The sequence below is a fragment of the Pinus tabuliformis genome, chromosome 8 (assembly GCF_031772625.1).
Source record: "Pinus tabuliformis cultivar Carrire ecotype Pingquan chromosome 8, CPIR1, whole genome shotgun sequence".
Taxonomy (NCBI): Eukaryota; Viridiplantae; Streptophyta; class Pinopsida; order Pinales; family Pinaceae; genus Pinus; species Pinus tabuliformis.
In genome coordinates, this window is record NC_142294.1 from 737,245,745 (window position 1) to 737,268,781 (window position 23,037).

General features: G+C 42.2%; 1 protein-coding gene across 2 annotated transcripts in view; it reads left to right on the top strand.

The window, feature by feature from the left end:
• The window catches only part of LOC149237689 (uncharacterized), a 304,355-nt gene that overhangs the window by 32,829 nt on the left and 248,489 nt on the right, over positions 1 to 23,037 (top strand). The window contains exon 2 of one of the 2 annotated variants that reach the window (XM_089372749.1): positions 21,883 to 21,965. The exons of the other annotated variant lie outside the window; for it this stretch is intronic. Within the exon in view, the coding sequence (XP_089228875.1) occupies positions 21,883 to 21,965 (83 nt within the window). The remainder of the gene's footprint in view (positions 1 to 21,882; positions 21,966 to 23,037) is intronic. 2 annotated transcript variants of the gene reach the window in all.

Here is a 23,037-nt window from a genome sequence, read left to right on the forward strand (position 1 = left end):
AATCCTAATTCTCTCTGTCTAGGCCCTCTCCTAGCTAAGCCAAGGGAGGTGGTCCCTATTGGAAATTTCTAAGGAAAAGGCTTGTTAAATCTAACAAGTTCTAGGAGATAATTAGTAAACCAATTAGAGCATCAACTATATAATGACATGAAATATAACTTGAAGCAAGGAATTAAACTAGCAAGTATGAGTAAATCATGAGCATATAATTCACATCAACAAGTAAACAAATCAATTGATTCAATCACATATCCTGCAAGGAAAATTGTAAGTAGACCAGTGCCTTTAAATATAAAGTTGCAAGAAATTATAGGAAAAATGATAATACTTGCAAAAATGGAAATGATTTCAAGATAATCAAGTACACTAGTATAGAGAAGTTGCAAAACAAGTCTTAGTAAATCAAGACAAAACCACAATAGCAAAAGATTATATACAACTTTGAAAGATGAACAACTAAATGGAAATAAAGCTTGCAAGTGAACAAAGCTTGTACTTGAAAGTGAAATTGCTCAAACATGATATAATGACATCAAAGGGAAAAAAATTGAAATGGACAAGTACAAGAACCTAAAGTGAAGTGGTTGCAAGTAAAGATGCTCACAATCCAACTCGTATGTATTTGAGAAAGAGCTTAAATGATAACCAACTACATGCAAGGTGAACAAAAGTTGCAGGTGAGTGTGTGAACAAAAGTGGTCTTGGTTAATTTAATTAATGCCTATTCTAGGGTGTTACTCCTCCTCAATTCCTTCAACTTGATAAGGACTTAAGGTGGTTGCAAGAAGGCTCAAGTGGAGAAGCTAAGGCTTCATTAACGATATCCACCTAGTTCTTCAAAACAACCCGCACACCTTCGTTCCTACAAGGGACTCAGCCATGCAAGAGAACTGCGAGGTCATGCATTTTACCTTTCCTCCAAACTCAAATTTTGGGAAGTTTGAAGAAGATTTCCTAAAAGTCTATCAACCAAGCTTATGCTTGGAGGTAAATTTTAGAGAAGCAAAATTGCAAAATGTAAGTGAGATGTAAGGTTAAAACAAGTGCTTAATGACAAGATTGTTTATGAGTTGATAGTGCCAATTATAGCTCAATAAAATGTCACACTTGCATAAAATTGTAAGATGTGGAATGCAAACAAATTAGACTATGACATGAACAATGAAATAAGCGATGTACCAACAATAAAATGAATTATATCAGCAGTGAATAAATCAGATCTAAGCAAGTAAATCAGCTATGGAAATGAGTGTACTTCAATGTGCTAAATGGCGCAATGAAAAATGTAAATTAGAGATGAGATCTAGCATGTGAATGAGCAATTAAATGATGAAATGAGCAAGTAAATCAACTAAACTAGCAAAACAAATGAAACAAGTTAGTCACCAATCACCTAAAGATCCACCTTCAAAATGAGGAGACTGGGATGCCAAGGGGAAATCCCCAACCTCCCTCAATTTTTTTTTTCTTTTATTAGTTAGATAGAAGCCCTCTTATAGGGAAGTGAGGGACTTTGAAAGTATTGAGGAGATTTTACAAAGGGGTCAAAAAAACAAATACTCCTCAAAATCTAGTAAAACTAAGCTACTAGATATTAAAATACTTATTGGGCAACTTGCTTTTCCTCCAAGGGATCTAATTTTGATGGCTCAACTACCAAATCTTCAAGGGGAAAATTTGCGCAAAAGAAAGGGATGGTAGGCCTTTTTTTTATATCCATGGAAAAGGGTAGGAAGAGGTCTCAAATATGCATATTTCTTGATCCGTCAAGCCTCCACCTATGGATCCCTTCAAGATGCCTTCAAAACCCACTACTGAAGCCTCCATAAGAAACTATGCAAGCACAGAAGGAGATCAGATCACTTGCAAGAGAATTAAATCGTAAAATAGTGAGAATGTACACTTAGAAATACAAATGCAAGCCACAAGAGGATGACGACACCTCCACTCTTGTGCAAGCAAGAAGGGGCTAGCCCTTCGACTAAGCTCTATAAAGTTATATCATTCAATGAAAGTGCACAAAACAAGCAAGTAGATTTTGATTTAATAATAGAATGTCTTAGAGAGCTATGGTAGAAACTCCCTATCAATTCGTTGGATCAAATCTTTGAGAGAAGTAACTCAATGTGGGTTCTTGCTCCTTTTGCCTCCTTGAGAGTGAGTTTGCTTAACCAAGAACTTACCCCATGCTCAAGCTTATTCAAAACATGTTAGATTTCTACAACCTTGAAAGAAATTATAAGATCCACAAGGGACTATATTACACACTGAAAAAGGAGGCCAGAGGTTCAACCGAAAACCTACTAGTGCTCTTTCCTCTAGAGCGGTCCTCTAGGCCAAAAATCGATACAAGATAACTTAGCTGATGAACTAACAAAATCAAATCAATAAGCTAAGAACATTAAGCACAAAATCTAGAACAATTATCCCTCAAAAGTAGAAGAATAACATCACATAAGATAACCTCTAAAGTCTTTTGCTTTATTAGATCATGAAAGAATAGGGTACAAAATTTGCCAGAGCTTCGCTATCTCAATAACTCATCTAAGCATGATTACAATGAATGAGCCCAAGGCTCTCTTAAATAGAAAAATAGGAGGCGATCCCAATGAAAGAGAACTCATCTAAGTGGCCTAGGTGAAAATCCCGACGCAATCCATCTTGATCCCTTCAAGCAATTTGAACCCCTTCTAGAGGCCTTGCGCAGTCTTCAAGGAGATAACCATTGCAACAAATGGGAAACTGGGTGGAGTGGTAGGGGACCACTTTAGAAGTGTTCTCTTAGTCAAATCCCACCAATTAATCCAGTCAAATCAATTAACACTAGCCACCTCCTCAAAAAGTGCGAATTTGCTGGGGAAATCGTAATGACTAGGGACCTCAAATTTTTCTTGTGGTTAACTTCCTTGATTTATGGGACAAGTGGGGTCCACATCACTTTTTGGACTTGACTTTAACTCTTGTGAATTCCCACCTCATTTCTGAGCATCTTTGACTTGGAGAGAATTTTTATTTTCTCTTAGTTATTAATTTATGGTTAATTTATTTGCCAGTTTATTTTCCAAACATAGAAAAATTGGGTTTTGAGGGGTACATAGTCATTTTTTTACCCTCAAAGTGTGTCTTAGTAGAAAGTTGAGGTGTAGAGGTCTAATTTTGAGTACTCATACCCTCTACAACTTTTCTAGACAACACTTATTACAACTTACATCAAAAATTTATTAAAAATCCTATCTTGTGGGAAATTTTTAATAATTAGAAAATGACCCCTAGATCTAATCAAATTCCATGAAATTTCAGAGATGATCTAGTATGGTAATATACATTGAATCTAGACACTAGGACTCACCCAAGGCTTTACCATCAAAACACACTCCAACTTTGGGGGCATATCTGGGAGAAAAAACTCAACTAATTATTCAATGTTAAAAACCATGAATAATTAGATAAGTGAAGAAAAACTCCTTAGAGTGAACTCACTTGATAGTAAAGTCTTAAGCTACCTAGGCCTGTTACATGGTTTTATTCATCATACTAGCATCATTTTTTACAATGTCCCCATAGGGCTGTAGAATTTGAAAAACATAATGAAGAGAAGAAGAAAGGTGCTTAAACGCCCTGGTGAAGTCTGGAACTCTGATTGATCTGATTCTGCTGGAATGCTCTAAGTGTACTTTGATCATGGATCCTTTTACAAATCTTCAAATGTAACTATAGTGGTCAACAAAGTGTAGAGTCAGTGATCACCTATGTCTGCTCAAGGTTGGTATCTTTTAGGTCTAATGTGTCTTGGATAAAAATTTGGCCAGTCTATGGAGAGTCAGAAGAGGAGGGGAGGCTAGGGATTTAGATATTTAGTTCCTTGGCACACGTGTCTTTCCCATTTGATCTTTTGGCTTGCACGACTAGCTCTACTATTTTGGCTGTTTTCTTCTGTTAAAATTGGCAACTAGGGCCAAACTCCACATGGGTCATCTTATTTATGACAACTGATATTTTTCTTGGATTCCTCTCTCCGAGAGGTGTAGGATTGATCTAAAGATCATCCGATTCTGACATGTACAAATGAAGTTATGAATTTATTTTGATTATGGTCAAACTGTCAAGGTCGACCAACAAACTTATGTAGGCTCAGAAGCCCAACAGTCACGTCTGTTCATCCTCAATGTTGGATATAAATAGAAGGTGACTTAGCCTCATTTGGACACACTCATCTTCACATTTCTCTCTTTCTCTCTCCACACATTCGAAATTTTAGGAGAGCAAAATTTCACGAGGTTGAAATGCAAGAGAGCGAAATCTCAGGAGGCCGAAATTTCAGGAGAGTGAAATTTCAGGATGCCGAAATTTCAGGAGACCGAATTTTTGGACAGTTTGACCAAGCATTGACTAGCATGCGTTGACCTCCTTTGACTGCGTTTTTGTGAGGGCTATCTCTGTTTGGGCAAGCCGCATTTTTGGGCACAAAAATCGAGGCTAAATGTTGACCGTTGACCAGTGTTGATTGCAGCTAGGGCTAACCACGGGTGCGCTGTTTGACCAGACTTTGACTGTGCTGAATTTCACTGTTTTGAGGGCTATTTTATCTTGCTGTTTGGAGGCCGAAGTTGACTGAAGTTGACCGATTTGCTGAGGGTCAAATCTGCCCTGTTGACCAACGTTGACTTTTCTGGTTAGGGCTCTTTTGCTGCTGTTATAAATTATCAGATTTGTAAATTGTACTCTCTCTCTGCTGAATTATTGAAGACTAAAAACATATTTGATCAAGGGTTTCCCCACATTGGGGTTTGTCCCTAGCTGGTGCCACATCTTGTGTCCTCTTGTCTTGGCTTGTCTTCTACTATTTATGTTTATGTTCATTCTGCATTTTACTATCATGTTGATGTGATTGCTAATCTGAATATTGATATTGGGCTAATAAAGAAATTGAAGTAAAATTGCTCTAAAGCATAGAACATACCATTGTTGCCTAAAATTAACATGGTATTAGAGCTGAGGTGAAGACAAAGCCCAAGCAAGAGTGAAAGACCAATCACTAAAGACAGTTGGACAAGGACAAAAGGTTCAATGGGTTCCTCATCCTACTTCCCGGTCGAAGACAAGCTCCATGATAAATCTGACTATCATGGATGGAAGATGTCCCTTGATTTGACCTTGGAAGAAAAAGAAGTGATGGACTATGTGCAGGGTAAAATCCCTAAACCTCCTTCAAATGCACCGGTTGCTGCGAAGACCAAGTACAATAGGGCTGAAATCAAAGCAACAAAGATTACCAAGGATTCCATTGACAAGCATCCCGTAGCCTACATCTTCGAATTGACTACCTCCAAGGAGATCTACGACAGGTTGGGAGACTTGTTCAACGTTAGTAATGCTAATCAAATTCTATTTTTCAAGAATAAGTTGAAGGATATTAAGAAGAGCAAGGACGAGGATATTCAATCCTATTTCTTGAGGATTACTGAGATCAAGAATGATCTACTCTTGATCGGAGAAGTCATTCTTGATAGGGAACTTACTCTCACCACCCTTGGAGGACTCCCACCTGAGTGTTGATTTGGGGTAGCATCGGATGTGCTCTAACTGCGAAATTTGGTGGAGAGGTTGGGGCACATGAGATATCCAATACCCAGAAAGGGTTTGGGCAGATTCTAAATAGATCAGGAGATATTACAATAATTAATATTTTTAATGGAGTCCCTAAGTCTAAACTTAGGGAAAATAAAATATTAATGTGTATTAATATGAATCTATGTTAGAATGGTCCAATAGACATGGATCAAGCCAGATCTAATCTTAGTCATTGATTAGGGACTTAATCTCGACAGTTGAGATGTCAACAGGAAAAGTATAAGAGGAGGCTTGAGGGTCACTTGAAGAATACACCATAGTGATCAGTGATTCTATTCTCTAGAGCGGGGTTTGCTAAGAGAGATAGAATCAGTGATCAGAGAGCAGCTGAGAGGCATTGAGTAAAGAGAGACAGAGAGGCAGAGATAGTGCCGGGAAAGCAGCAGAGCAGCTAGAGAGAGTGACGTAGGAGCAGCCAGTGCTCACGCAGAGGCAGCTAGGTGCTACGCAGAGCACTAGAGAGGCCAGCGTAGCTGACGCAGAGGCTCAGAGAGCTGACGCAGGGCCTCCTGGGGCTGACGCAGGGCCAGCGCTGGGCTAGGAGAGGCTGACGTAGTCCAGATTGGGCAGACACTGGGGTTTCTGGGGCAGATTGGTGCTGAGTAGCTGCTAGAAGGATTATTCAAGGTTTCAGCCAATAGATTTTCAGAAACCGAGAGGTATTACTGCTAAGGAAATTCTCTGTTGGGTAGGCTAGTTTCGACACCCAGATTGTACTCTGATATTTCTTAATAAGAAAACCCTCAGATAGCTGCATCGGTTTTCCCACATTGGGTTTTTCTGAGGACAATAGTCCAAAAATAATGGTGTCATATGGTGTGTTTGTTTCTGTTTCTTTTTAGTTGTTGATCTGTAATATGTTGAGCATGCACTAGTGTTTATTTTCAGTATTTACATTGTAAATAACTTGTTAAGGAAAATAACAAGTAGGTAGGAATAAATCAGATAAAGTGCATGGAGGGTTTCTAAATAAGTAAACTTAGAAACTTCAACATGGTATCAGAGCGTGATTGCAGATCACAGGAGGACTAAAAGACATTAGCCGAGCGGAGCAATAGCAGCAGAAAACCACTGTCCCGAGGTGACAGAAGCTGTTTCTAGCAACGCAGAAGCCAAGGAGTGTGACGCAGAGCCAGCCAGGGCCACGTAGAGGAAGCCGGGAGCTGCGCAGAGCCTCAGAGAGGCCAACGTTGTTGACGTAGAGGGTCAGAGGGCTGACGCAGGGCATCCCAGGGCTGACGCAGACCCATCTAGGGTGACACAGGGCCAGCGTGAGGCAGAGAGGGGCTGACGTAGTTCATAGAGAGGCAGTTGCTGGGGTCTAGAAGGTTGCAGGAATATTGTAGAGTGGAGTTGGTGAGGTACTGTAGTCAGAACAGTACCTGACAGAGCAAGGCTAGAGGAGTTGTTATCGAGGGTTTCTAGCCGAGGAACCCGGATCAGCAATGCATCTGCACAAGTCGATCAGAGTAGGGGACATCTCGACAAGCGATAGAAGGATTTCCAGGAGGGAAATCAGGACTCAGAGGGAGTCCAGAAGAGAACTTCCAGACGGGAAGTAGAGACTCAGAGGAGTCGAACAGAGAACTTCCAGGAGGGAAGTAGAGGAGCATCATGGCACTACACGGGGTAAGAGACCAAGATAGACTGGACGGAGCATCAAACTTTGCAATCTGGAAGGCCAGAATCTTATCCGTGCTTGACAGGAATCGTGTCAAGAACTTCGCCTTGAAGGTAATAGCTGTCCTAGTCGACCCCAATGATAATGACAGGTACGAGGAGGCGATGGCGAGGGCCAAGTGCATTATCCTTGACGGGGTCAAGGATCATGTGGTACCACATATAGCCGAGAAGGAAACGACATTTGAGATGTGGGAGGCTCTCAAGAAGCTGTACCAACATACTTCTGTGCAGAGAAGAATGCTGCTTGAGAATCAGATGAGGTTGTATCAGATGATGAAGGGACAATTGATTGACACCTTCTCGGAGGACTAAATGAGATCTGAGACCAGTTGACTGCTATAGAAGTGACACCAGATCAGGAGCTAATGGTGAGGACAACCCTGAATGCTATCTCAGAAGACTGGGAAGTATTTGTCCAGAGTATACTAGGCAGAGGGACACTTCCACCTTGGGACGAGATGTGGGCAGCTCTTCGCCAGGAAGAGATCAGACAGCAGTCGAAGACAGGTAGCAGTAGCAAGGGGATCAAAGTCAAGTAGGAAGAGGAAGATGTGGCCCTAGCATCTGAGGGAAAACAGGAAAAGCAGAAGAAGAAAGATCTCTCCAAGATCAAGTGCTTCCACTGTGGGGAGATGGGTCATTATGCGACTCAGTGTCCAAGGAAGAAGAGTAAGGGAGAGTCTTCCAAGACTAAGGCAGTGTCAACACAGGCAGAGAAGGAAGTTTTGATAGACGATGACTGTGCCATGAGTGCACACGCACCACTTGAGCGGAAGTGGGGAGACATCGAGCTGTAGTCAGGCGGACTACAGGGGATGAGGGGTAGGATCCTTGAGGTACCCAGCCTCTTAGATTAGACCTTGCTACGGGAGCCCCGACGAGTAGCAAGACTGGCTGATGTGGGTAGAGACGGATGCGGATGGAGCGGCAGAGAGAGCTACAGTGCAGGAGTCTTGAGGCAACGTAATGCTAGCAGGCTGCAGCAGTGCGAGAGGCACAGGAGTGTTGCATTAGTGCAGGAAGGCACATAGAGGTGTACAACGGTGTGAGATGTAGGGAGTTGTTGCAGCAACACAGAGGTCAGAGAGGGAGCACTTGTCAGCGGCAGAGGGAGCTTTAACATCTGTGGGTGTCTCTAGCCCAACAGGGAGGTCAGATTGGGAGATCAGTTACTTACTTCTCAGTAACTGAGTTGCAGTGCAGCAGTGAGCAACACGATGCAGCATGATGAGAGGAGGTGCAGTGCAGATGTAGTGCTGGAAGAAAGGACCAGCAGCAACACGGATGCAGAGGAAGCTATCGTACAGATGCAGTAGTGGCAGTGGCAGAACCATGGGCAACAATACAGGATGCAGTAGTGCAGAGGATGTTGGGCAGGAAGGCCTAGCATCAACACAGGTACCGATGCTGGATGATTAGAGTAATACTCAGTGAGGAGTATTGCTAGAGCACAATCCTCGCTAAGAGGGAGTGTTGATTTGGGGTAGCATCGGATGTGCTCTAGCCACGAAATTTGGTGGAGAGGTTGAGGCACATGAAATCTCCAATACCCAAAAAGGGTTTGGGCAGATTCTAAACAGATCAGGAGATATTAAAATAATTAATATTTTTAATGGAGTCCCTAAGTCTAAAGTTAGGGAAAATAAAATATTAATGTGTATTAATATGAATTTGTGTTAAAATGGTCCAAAAGCCATGGATCAAGCCAGATCTAATCTTAAGCCGTTGATTAGGGACTTTATCTTGATCGTTGAGATGTCAACATGAAAAGTATAAGAGGAGGCTTGAGGGTCACTTGGAGAATACACCAGAGTGATCAGTGATTCTATTCTCTAGAGCGGGGTTTGCTAAGAGAGATAGAATCAGTGATTGGAGAGCAGCCAAAGAGAGTGACGTAGGAGCAGCCAGTGCTCACGCAGGGCCATGTAGAGGCAGCTAAGTGCTGCGCAGAGCACCAGAGAGGCCAGCGTAGCTGACTCAGGCTAAAAGAACTGACACAGGGCCTCCTGGGGCTGACGCAGGGCCAACGTTGGGCTAGGAGAGGTTGACGCAGTCTAGATTGGGCAGACACTGGGGTTTTTGGGGTAGATTGGTGCTGAGTAGCTGCTGGAAGGATTATCCGAGGTTTCAGCCAATAGATTTGTCAGAAACCGAGGGATATTACTGATAAGGAAATTCTCTGTTGGGTAGGCCAGTGTCGGCACCCAGATTGTACTCTGATATTGCTTAATAAGAAAACCCATAGATAGCTGCACCGGTTTTCCCACATTGAGTTTTTCCAGGGACATTAGTCCAAAAATAATGGTGTCATATGGTGTGTTTGTTTCTGTTTCTTTTTAGTTGCTGATCTGTAATATGTTGAGCATGCACTAGTGTTTATTTTCAGTATTTACATTGTAAATAACTTGTTAAGGAAAATAACAAGTAGGTAGGAATAAATCAGATAAAGTGCATGGAGGGTTTCTAAATAAGTAAACTTAGAAACTTCAACACTGAGTGGTATGTATTTAGAACCACCGTCCTCAACAATGATCGAATTCCAGGGTTTGAAAAATTGATGTCGAGATGCATTCAAAAAGAAACAAGAATGGTGGAGCAAGAAATGCCTTCTAATAGAAGCAACCCCACTGCATTCTCCACTCATGCCAAAAGGAGAAATAATGCAGGGTCTAAAGGTCATTTCCATGGAAAGCCTGGATCTGAGGGAGGAAGGAAGGGCAGGTGCTTTGTTTGCAATAAGTTTGGCCACTATGCAAGGGAGTGTCCAAATAGAAGGGACACATCACATGATGATGGTCACAATCATTCCAGGGGCAACTTCAACAACAACGATCAAAGGAATGGCAGGTCCAATGGCAAAGGAAAAAGGAATGCAGGATATTAAGGAAATGGCCGACCCTCCAAGAAATCAAGGAACTCCAGGTATGAAGAATCAAATGTTGTTAACAATAAGCAAAAAGAGTACTATCTTATATCGACCCTCTCCACTGCCTCTATGTTGAAGTTTCTAAGTTTACTTAGTTTAGAAACCCTTCATGCACTGTTTCTGATTTATTCCTACCTACTTGTTATTTTTCTTTAACAAGTTATTTTAGTAAATACTGAAAATAAACACCAGTGCATGCTCAACATATTACAGATCAACAACTAAAAGAAGCAAGAACAAACACACCACATGACACCATTATTTTTTGTACTAATGTTCCCGGAAAAACCTAATGCAGGGAAGCTGGTGCAACTATTTGAGGGTTTTCTTATTAAGCAATATCAGAGTACAATCTGGGTGTCGAAATTGGCCTACCCAACAGAGAATTTCCTTAGCAGCTATACCTCACAGTTTGAGAGAAATCTCTTGGATGAAACCCTGGAAAATCCTTCTGGCAGCTCCTCAGCCCAAAACTGCTCTGCAACTCCAGCGTCTGTCCAAACTGGACTGCGTCAACCCCTCTCTGTCTCACGCTGGCCCTACGTCAACCTTTCTTGGCCTGCGTCAGTGCCAGGAGGCCTTGCGTCAACTCTGGGAGCCTCTGCGTCAGTTGCGCTGGCCCCTCTGGTGCTCTGTGCAACACTTGGCTGCCTTTGCGTGGCCCTGCGTGAGCCCTTGCTGGCTTTACGTCACCCTCGTTGGCTGCTGTGCTGCTCTCCTGACACAATCTCTGCCTTCTCTGTTTCTCTATACTCAATGCTCCTCAGCTGCTCTCTGGATCACTGATTCTATCTCTCTTAGCAAACCCCGCTCTAGAGAATATAATGATTGATCATTTGGTGTGCTCCCCAAGTGACCCTCAAGCCTCCTCTTATACTTTTCTTGTTGACATCTCAACGGCCGAGATTAAATCCCTAATCAACGGCTAAGATTAGATCTGGCTTGATCCATGTCTTTTGGACCATTCTAACACAGATTCATATTAATACACATTAATATTTTATTTTCCCTAAGTTTAGACTTAGGGACTCCATTAAAAATATTAATTATTTTAATATCTCCTGATTTGTTTAGAATCTGCCCAAACCCTTTCTAGGTATTGGAGATCTCATGTGCCCCAACCTCTCCACCAAATTTCGTGGCTGGAGCACATCCAATGCTACCCCAAATCAACACTCCCTCTTAGCGAGGACTGTGCTCTAGCAATACTCCTCACTGAGTATTACTCTGATCATCCGGCATCGGTACTTGTGCTGATGCTAGGCCTTCCTGCCCAACATCCTTTGCACTGCTGCCCATGGTTCTGCCACTGCCACTGCTGCATCTGTACAACAACTCCCTCTGCATCCGTGCTGCTGCTAGTCCTTTCTCCCAGCACTACATCCGCACTGCACCTCCTCTCATCATGTTGCATCGTGCTGCCCACTGCTGCACTGCAACTCAGTTACTGAGAAGTAAGTAATTGACCTCCCAACTGACCTCCCTGTTGGGCTAGAAACACTCACTGACGCTGAAGCTCCCTCTGCCGCTGACAAGTGCTCCCTCTCTGACCTCTGCGTTGCTGCAACAACTCCCTGCATCTCGCATCGTTGCACACCTCTCTGTGCCTTCCTGCACTGGTTCAAGACTCCTGTGCTTCTCGCACTGCTGCAGCGTGCTAGCTATGCGCTGTCTTGGGACTCCTGCACTGTAGCTCTCTCTGCCGCTCTATCCGCATCCGTCTCTACCCACTCAGCCAGTCCTGCTACTCCTCGTCGGGGCTCTCGTAGCAAGGTCTAATCCAAGAGGTCGGGTACCTCAAGGATCCTACCCCTCATCGCCTATAGTCCACCTGAGTACAGTTCGATGTCTCCCCACTTCCGCTCAAGTGGCGTGTGTGCACTCATGGCACAGTCATCGTCTGTCAAATCTTTCTTCTCTACCCGTGCTGGCGCTGCCTTAGTCTTGGAAGACTCTCCGTTACTCTTCTTCCTTGGGCATTGGGTCGCATAATGACCCATCTCCCCACAGTGGAAGCACTTGATCTTGGAGAGATCTTTCTTCTTCTACTTCTCTTGCTTTCCCTCAGATGCTGGAGCCACATCCTCATCCTCCTGCTGAACGTTGATCCCTTTGCTGCTACTACCTGTCTTCGATTGCTGTCTGATCTCTTCCTGGCGAAGCGCTGTCCACATCTCGTCCCACGGTAGGAGAGTTCCTCTGCCCAGGATACTCTAGACAAACACTTCCCAATCTTTTGAGACAGCATTCAGGGCTGCCCTCACCATAAGCTCATGATCCTGTGTTGCTCCTATAACAGTGAACTGGTCTCGGATCTCATTCAGTCCTCCAAGGAAGGTGTCAATCAATTGACCATTCTTCATTTGATACAACCTCATCTGGTTCTCGAGCAACTTTCTTCTCTGCACAAAAGTATGCTGGTACAGGTTCTTGAGAGCCTCCCGCATTTCAACTACCGTTTCCTTCTCGGCTATATGTGGTACCACATGATCCTTGACCCCGTCAAGGATAATGCACTTGGCCCTCGCCATCGCCTCTTCGTACTTGTCGTTATCATTGGGGTCGATTGGGATAGCTATAACCTTCAAGGAGAAGTTCTTGATACGATTCCTGTCAAGCACTGATAAGATTTTGGCCTTCCAGACTACGAAGTTTGATGCTCTGTCCAGTCTATCTTGGTCTTTTACCCTGTGTATTGCCATGACGCTCTACTTCCCTCCTGGAAGTTCTCTGTTTGACTCCTCTGAGTCTCTACTTCCCGTCTGGAAGTTCTCTTCTGGACTCCCTCTGAGTCCTGATTTCCCTCTTGGAAATCCTTCTGCCGCTTGTCGAGATGCCCCCTACTCTGATCGACTTGTGCAACAACATTGCTAATCCGGGTTCCTTGGCTAGAAACCCTCGGTAACAACTCCTCTGGCCCTGCTCTGTCAGGTACTATTTTGACTATAGTACCTCGCCAGCTCCACTCTGCAATATTCTTGCAGCCTTCTAGACCCCAACAATTGCCTCTTTGTGAACTACGTCAGCCCCTCTCTGCCTCACGCTGGCTCTGCGTCACCCGGGATGGGTTTGTGTCAGCCCTCTGGCCCTCTGCGTCAGCAGCGTTGGCCTCTTTGAGGCTCTGTGCAGTTCTCGGCTTCTTTTGCATGGCTCTGGCTAGCTCTGCGTCACACTTCCTTGGCTTTTGTGCTGCTAAAAACAACTTCTGTCACCTTGGGACAATTGTTTTCTGTTGCTATTGCTCTGCTCGGCTGATGTCTTTTAGTCCTCCTGTGATCTGCAATCACACTCTGATACCATGTTGAAGTTTCTAAGTTTACTTAGTTTAGAAACCCTTCATGCACTTTTTTTGATTTATTCCTACCTACTTATTATTTTTCTTTAACAAGTTATTTACAAAGTAAATACTGAAAATAAACACCAGTTCATGCTCAACATATTACAGATCAACAACTAAAAGAAACAAGAACAAACACACCACATGACACCATTATTTTTTGGACCAATGTCCCCGGAAAAACCCAATGCGGGAAAACTGGTGCAGCTATCTGAGGGTTTTCTTATTAAGCAATATTAGAGTACAATCTGGGTGTCGAACCCGGCCTACCCAACAAAGAATTTCCTTAGCAGCTATACCTGATAGTTTGAGAGAAATCTCCTAGTTGAAACCCCGGAAAATCTTTTCGGCAGCTCCTCAGCACAAAACTGCTCTGCAACCCCAGCGTCTGTCCAAACTGGACTACGTCAAGCCCTCTCTGTCTCACGCTAGCCTTGCGTCAGCCTTTCTTGGCCTGCGTCAGCCCCAGGAGGCCCTGCGTCAGCTCTAGAAGCCTTTGCGTTAGCTGCGCTGTTCCCTCTAGTGCTCTGCGCAACACTTGGCTGCTTCTGCGTGGCCCTGCGTGAGCCCTTGCTGGCTCTGCGTCAGCCTCCTTGGCTGCTGCGCTGCTCTCTCGGCACAATCTCTGCCTTCTCTATTTTTCTGTACTCAATTCTCCTCAGCTGCTCTCCCGATCACTGAATCTATCTCTCTTAGCAAACCCCGCTTTAGAGAATAGAATGACTGATCATTTGGTGTGCTCTCCAAGTGATCCTCAAGCCTCCTCTTATACTTTTCTTGTTGACATCTCAACGGCCGAGATTAAATCCCTAATCAACGGCTAAGATTAGATCTGGCTTGATCCATGTCTTTTGGACCATTCTAACACAGATTCATATTAATACACATTAATATTTTATTTTCCCTAAGTTTAGACTTAGGGACTCCATTAAAATATTAATTATTTTAATATCTCATGATCTGTTTAGAATCTGCCCAAACCCTTTTTGGTTATTGGAGATCTCATGTGCCCCAACCTCTCCACCAAATTTCGTGGCTGGAGTGCATCCAATGCTACCCCAAATCAATACTCTCCTCTGGACACTTTGGGAAATTGGCTGATTGATAGTGGTGCCTCAAGGCACTTCACCGGATATAAGGAAGCCCTCTCTAATCTGATAGAAAAGGAGACAAACTTGGAGATCATCCTTGGAGACGATGCCACCTATCTCGTGAAGGGAGTAGGGAATGTTACCCTTCAATTGAATCAAGGTAACACTATTCATTTGCAAGAAGTACTATATGTACCTGATCTCAAGAAGAACTTGGTGTCCATTTCAGCCATGGAGGACAAAGGATTCAAGGTGGCATTCATCGATGGAAAGGTACGTGTTTGGAAAAGAAATTTTAAAGATGCTTTTACTCTTGGGTTCAGGGTTGACACTTTGTATCAAGTTGGAGGAAGTCCATTGGGAGCCATGTCTTGCGACACATCTCTACAATCTGAATTACGGCACTGGAGGTTTGCCCATCTTCATTATAAGGCCTTACTCGATGTGAGACAAATGGTGACAGGTATGCCCGAGTTCAAAGTAGAGCATGAAGGTGTATGTCCGCGATGTGCCGAAGGAAAACTTTCAAGGGGACCATTCCCCTCAAGTAATAGCAAGACCACAAATATATTGCAATTGATCCACTCCGACATATCTGGTATGATGTCCGTAAACTCTTTGGGAGGATACTTATATTATCTCACCTTTACGGATGATTATTCTCGCAAGACCTGGATCCACTTCTTAAAGAAGAAGGATGAAGTGTTCACTTGGTTCCGACACTTCAAAGCCTCTACTGAAAACCAATCCAAGAAGAAAATCAAGATATTGAGGACTGATAATGGGACCGAGTACGAATCCAATGAATTCCAAAATCATTGCAGAGATGCTGGCATTAAGAGGGAGACTACAACGCCATACACTCTTGAGCAGAATGGTATGGCTGAAAGGAAGAATTGCTCTATTGTAGAAGCAGTTTGTGCCATGCTTCATGATCAAGGCCTTCCGAAGTTCCTATAGGCTGAAGCTGCAAATACTGCTGTGTATGTTCAAAATTGATGCCCTCATCAAGCATTGGACTCCAAGACTCCTGAAGAAATGTTCACTAGTAAGAAACCCGATGTCTCTCATTTTAGAATTTTTGGAAGTCCCGTATATTTTCATGTGCCGAAAGAGAAAAGAAGCAAATTGGGTGCATTTGGGAAGAAAGGAATCTTTGTGAGCTATAGTAAAAATTCTAAGGGATATAGAATTTATATGGTTGGTCAAAAGGAAGTTGAGATAAGTCATGATGTCACCTTCGACGAAGATATGGCCCTCAGGAAGATCAACAACCTTCCTATCCTAAGGAAGGACAAAGAAGCTAACACCGGAAATCAGGGTGCAAAAGAAGACGAAATGATGCCTGATGTTGATAAACCTATGGATCCTATTGATCCTCCTCCTCATGAGCCCTCCTCCAAAAGGAGACCCTCATGGCTTAGGGAGACTCTCGAAGATGCCGAGAGACACATTGCACCAAGGGGGACTTTCCGTGAAAGCAAGAAGCCGAACATGTATCAAGGATATTTGACCGCCATGAGCATTATCATTCAAAATGAGCCTTCATCATTCGAAGAAGCTATGAAGCATCAAGTATGGAAGGATGCTATGAATGAAGAATACAAGTCAATTATGAAGAATGATGTCTGGGATGTGGTCCTTAGACCCTAGGACAAATCGGTTGTCACCTCTAAGTGGCTCTACAAAATCAAGCATGGAGTTGATGGAAGTGCAAACCCTCTCATTCACAAATGTAAGAGGGAGTTGGCTTCTAAATTTGAGATGAAGGACCTAGGACTGATGCACTATTTCCTAGGGTTGGAGGTCTGGCAAAAGCCAGGTGAAATTTTCCTCTCTCAAGGAAAATATGTTGTGAAGATATTGGAAAGATTTGGGATGGTGGACTGCAAGCCTGTGACTACTCCGATGGAACTTAACTTTAAGAAGTTATGTGGTAGTGCTGCTGGACTTGAATTGGGAAATGCTTCTGAGTATCGTCAACTCATAGGAGCACTGATGTTCTTGGTGAACTCCCGTCCAGACATATGTTTTGCAATTAACACATTGAACCAATATATGGTTGAGCCTCATCATATACATTGGATTGGTGCCAAGAATCTTCTGAGATATCTTCGGGGCACAATCACTCATGGACTGAGATACACTGCCAGAGATGTGAGGCTGCATGGTTATTCTGATGCTGATTAGGCTGGCAGTGTGGTGGATTGCAAGAGCACTTTTGGATGCTATTTTTCTTTGGGTTCTGCTTTGATATCCTGGATGAGCAGGAAGCAAAAATCGGTTGCCTTGAGCACCGCCGAGGCCGAATACATAGCTGCTAGTATGGCCTCCTATGAAGCTATCTGGTTGAGGAAGCTCTTCAGTGAGCTGTTTGGACATGTGCTAGATACCACTGCGATCCTCTGCGACAACCAAAGTGGGATCTGATTTTCAGAGAATCCCGTTTTTCATGATCGCTCCAAGCATATAGATATCAGGTACGACTTTATTCGGGATATGGTACATGGAGGAGAAATAAGGCTCCATCACATTGGGACTGATGAGTAAGTCGCCAATATTCTGACAAAACCCCTAGGGAAGGTCAAGTTCTTGGTCTTCTGAGAACGACTTGGAGTCGTGGAGAGACCCTCTTATGAGGGTCCTGTATGAGATGGACATTGAGCTCTGGGAGCTCCGGGGGGCTTGGGGTACTTCTTGGAGCGATGAGCAACCATAGGGTGAGTGGTTCAACCTTCCCCTAGTGGTTTGCTGTGTATAGGGTGAGTGGTTCAACCTTCCCCTGCGATACCCCTTGGCAACATGTAGGCAGGATGAGTGGTTCATCCTTCTCCTGTTGAGACATCCTACCCATGTAGTTTGGGACTCATGGGAAGTACCTCTCATCTGGCCAATGAGTAGGGAAATGAGGATAGGGACCATAGTACTACCAATGGATGCATCGTGTACTACCGTACTCCCTATGCTAGGATGACCGATATTGATCTGGGATCAATTGGAACTGACTTCGGGTTAGTAAGAGTGGTATGAGACACTCTCTTTTGATTGGAACTGACTTCGGGTCAGTAAGAGTGTTATGACACACTCTCCTTTGATTGGGACTGACTTCAGGTCAATAGAGAATGGTATGATACATTCTCGATCCCTTCTTCTTCATAGTTCAGCAGAGCAAAGCAGTGCATTGATGGCAGAGATAGTATAGATTGGCAAATGGATTAGCAGATGGAGTTCTCCCTAGTTGAGAGGGAGTGTTAAAATTGGCAACTAGGGCCAAAATCCACATGGGTCATCTTATTTATGACGACTGATATCTTTCATGGATTCTTCTCTCGAAGAGGTGTAGGATTGATCTAAAGATCATCTGATTTTGACATGTACAAATGAAGTTATGAATTTATTTTGACTATGGTCAAATTGTCAAGGTTGGCCAGCGAACTTATGTAGGCTCAGAAGCTCAACAATCATGTCTATTCATCCTCAACGTTGCATATAAATAGAAGGTGACTTAGCCTCATTTGGACACACTCATCTTCACACTTCTCTCTCTCTCTCATTGATTGGCTACGAATTTCTGGGCTTCTCTCCCCACATGTCCGAAATTTCAGGAGGTCGAAATTTCAGGAGACCGATTTTTTGGACAGTTTGACCAAGCATTGACTGCGTTTTTGTGAGGGCTATCTTTGTTTGGGCAGGTCGCATTTTTGGGCACAGAAATCAAGGCTAAACGTTGACTGTTGACTAACGCTGACTTCAGCTAGGGCTGACCACAGGTGGGCTGTTTGACCAGACTTTGACTGGGCTGAATTTGACTGTTTTGAGGGCTGTTTTATCTTGCTGTTTGGAGGCCGAAGTTGACTGAAGTTGACCGATTCGCTAATGGTCAAATCTGCCATGTTGACCAGCGTTGACTTTTCTGGTTAGGGCTCTTTTGCTGCTATTATAAATGATCAGATTTGTAAATTGTACCATCTCTCTCTGCTGAACTATTGAAGACTAAAAGAGGATTTGATCAAGGGTTTCGCCACATTGGGGTTTGTCCCTGGCTGGTGCCACATCTTGTGCCCTCTTGTCTTCTACTGTTTATGTTTATGTTCAACCTGCATTTTACTATCATGTTGATGTGATTGCTAATCTAAATATTGATATTGGGCTAATAAAGAAATTGAAGTAAAATTGCTCTAAAACATAGAACATACCATTGTTGCCTAAAATTAACATCTTCCCTTTGAAAACCTGTATCCTAGAGTCCCGTTCTTCATTTTCTTTGGAATGATTGTTGCTGCATTACAAAAGAGGAGGTGAGGCAGGGGATTCAGAGATTAAATTCCTTGGAACTCTGCTTACATGACTAACTCTGGGGTTGCTTTCTTCCCTTTGACAACCTGTGTCCAAAAACTCTGTTCTTCTGTTTTTCTTTGAAAAGGTTGTGGCTGCTCTATTGTTTCTTGTTTGAGTTTCCCTTTCTAGTTCAGAATTTCAATTTTTTTTTATAGATCTGAGATTTTATTATGGAGCAGTTGTGTTTCTCCAGAAATGGAGGAGACTATTCCAGGGCTGATGATTTGGGTGGCAAATTTGGATATATCTACTTAAGTTCTAAGTGTTTTTGCTCAATATTTCAATGCTTCTTTTCTTATGCCACCATTTGTGATTTCATATCTGTAGTCAGTGTATTTCTTTGAGAGAAATGCTTGAACTTTTATATGACATTGAGCAAAGATCCAACCCATTGCAGTTCTGTAGTCTGATTTCTTAATCTCTAATGTTGCAAGGAGTCAAAATCTGAGGGAGAGTCTTGGCCTAGTTGGGAGCATTCCAACTGTTGTGGACATCTCCCCTGCAGGTTGACTGTTGAAGTGCTAGGACTGTCAATAATATAGTTGTAGGCAGGATCAATTGGCACTGGAAATGAAAGAAGGCAAAAAGTGGGGCATGTGTAAACGTTCTGACTTGTGTGTAGCTTAGACATGGGCCAACCTAAGCAAACACAATCTGGGCAAGTCCTGATGTGTGCTGGAGAAGGTAACAGATAAATTAAACTACCTAGGAGGCCCAACTTGTGGAAAAGAGAAGGTCAATGCACAATCTGGGGCCAACTTGGACATGGCTATGTTCACAGGAAATGGAAGGGGGCAGCTTGCCGCAAAAAGGTGCAGGATGGCAGGGCTCTCTTGAAACCGGTTGACGCTTGCATGAAACAGAAGGGGCAAGCCATCAGGACTGACCAAAATAGGTCTATCTTGGTAGGGAACAAAAGGAGGCTAGCATGTGCATGTGCATGATGGGGCAGGCTGCTATGGTTGACTAGAACAAATTAGCATATGCAGGAAATAAAGAGGGGTTGACTTGCTTATGCTGACGGGTCCCAGGGGGGTGCATGAATGTCAACATGCTATGTCAATGAACATGTAGATTTGCAGAGAAGACAGAGAATGGCATGTATTGCAATAAAAAGTGAAAGATGGACAAATCTGTTTCAAGGGGCAGGTGGCTGACCATGTAGCTATTGTAATCAAGCTAAAATATTACTGACACACTTTAATTAAAGTCACTGTTGGCTTTATTCGTGACTAACCTATGTTACGAACTCTTACATTTACAAGTACAGTATGAAAAGGTACAATATGACCTGGGTGACTTTGGTGACATAGATACGCCATTCATAGTGTGGCAGCTTTTAACCAAAGAGATCCTATGAGAATTATTTCTCAAGAAATCCTATATTCACTAACTCTTTGGTTTGTTTAGTTGTTATTGAGTTCCAGTCCTATGACTTTGCTTATCCTAATCTTTGGTTCTAGGATCAAGCACTATCATGCCACTTCATTTCAGGAAGTCTATGTTAGGATATTTAGACACTTGGGAGTGAGTTAAGATCAATTTGGTCTGATATGTCTTTAGGAAAAGTCTGTTTTTTAGGGTGCTTTTGTAAGTAACTAATCCAACAGTCATGATTAGGTTCTAGACAAAAAGTGATCCAGTGGTTCAATTTTTCTTTGTATTAACGGCACTTGATCCATGGCTTAACACCCACCTGGTCCATGATCTTTATTTAAAGACCATGGAGGATCATTTGTTGATCATCAATATGGAGAGATGTTCATATAATCTATTCCGTTTTTGCATTAACATATTACCTCAAGTGGCCATGTTGGCTGGGGCTGTGGACTATCTTTCTCTTTGAGGGTTTTAAATATGTAAACATTAGTGTATTGGTCTTTGATCTGTGTGTCTGAGCAATTGTCTTATGGTGTTAGATCTGTGTGGATAAACTCTGTTTTTCAAACTGTCTACTTAAGACCAACTCAATAGGACTACAGGAAATCCCTTATCGCCTGTCTATTAGAATTTGTCTTTCATTACTCAACAAACTTGACCTGTTACTTTTTCTATGTTAAATATCCATTTAGACTTTCTATAGCTATTTGAATAATATAGTGCCAAAACATCCTAATAAAAAATCCTCTGCTGAGAGGTTCATGATTATGAAAATTGTGGAAATCTATGGAATTGAACTCACGGCCACTAAATGACAAGTATTCCACACTAACTGCTATGGGAATTTAGAGAGATTTATTTGCATTTTAGCCTTCAAACAATTTATGTCCTGGACAAAATTTTGGTTCTAGAAGCTTGGTAAGGAAAGGGTGGGGATATGCTAGAAGATCGAACAAAAAATTATAAAATCTTACTTCCACATTATGCTTCATGGAAGTTCATTCGCCAAAGAAACTGATAATGCAGAGATCCTATTTGGTAAATATGTCCAGATATAGATGTCGATCTAAATGCTTAATTAGCCATCAAGGGTATTCAACCTCACATTTAATTTGATATCTCCAATTTCATGTCTAAAATTATTGATGTCTCTGTTGAGTCGTATTCTGCAAAGGAAGTGCCATCTAGAATTATCTTTTGAAAGAACTGAGTACACGATTTCCCTTTGTTGAATGTAATAGTGTGTGATAAGGTTTTCATTTTTATTCTGCTAGTCCAGGAATTGTTTTTATTTGTTTCCTTTGCATAGTTACAATTATTTTTGGTCGGCTTATTTATAGTTAGTCATTTCAAGTTGTTTGGATTTCAAAATGTTATGCTTAATGCCATGCTTTGCAATGTACTTATGTTTTAATAGCAAGGGTTTTCTATTGGCCTGAGAGCTTTGGAATTCTGCAATTAAGCAGCTAATCTGATTCATTAATGCTAATGGGCAGGTGTTAAATGTTGCATCATAGAGCGAAGTCAACAGTTCAAACAGCATCCACAAGCTCATTTCATTAACAATCGTACTATGGAGGTCATTTTCTACTCAATCATCTTTCACACAGATTGTGTCTCTCAAGTTGTCTCATAACTTCATTGTATTCAGTTTTACTGAAGTTGCCTAACAGTGATTCAGGAGTTTATTCACAACTATTTTTCACAGCCTCTTTATTTTCGTTTGTTCATTCATTTTCACACCAAATCTTCACTATGTCACAATTGATTTTTTATTTTTTTAATAAATCAATTGCACATAGTGAATATTTGTCAATATAGATCTGATCTACGCACAAGATAAATTCACAGTCAGATTTACAATAAACATCAAACATGGAGTTCAGAAGCAAGTATATTATCCTTGGTTTGAAAAAAATATACTCAAAGATCAGGTTTTGAAGTAAGTCCTTGGAGTTTTAAATCCCTGCCTTTGATACTGTGATAGGATTAAAGCTATCACACCATATTCGAATGGGTGAGAATGCAAGTACATCAAACAAATATTCAGATCAATGTACGTGAAGAAGAATAAATAATGTATGCAACAAACACACAAGAAAAAGGTAGAAATTGGAGAGAATAAACATTGTGATAAATAAACATGGTACCAACCTACAAATTTCTCTCATTGTATATTGGAACAGTGGTGTAGGCAGCAGGGCGCAGACAAGGGTTCAATAGTCTGTGGATGCATGTGGAACTGATGGATGCAAACATGGGTTTGGCAATTTGCAGAGGCATGCATTGCATACGTTGGATGAAACAGACTTGGCAATGGAGCACCTAATTCTGTTGTAAGGCATTTAGTTTGAACCTAAGTTGCATGAAATGGGGAAACGGGTACGAGTTTCCGAAACGGGCACGGCTACGAAACGCGACCCCCCCAAATTTTGGAAACAGGGAAACGCGAATATATATATTAGAATTTAGGACATTTAAGAAATGTTATGTGCAATCATAAAGCATACATGATACATTATAATTTATTACATTTAAAATTTAAACATTATGATTAAATTTACATCACATTTACTCATGAATGACCACATAATGAAAATAACAATATCGGAATATCCAAAATCAACCTTTATTATATATCAAAATCTCAA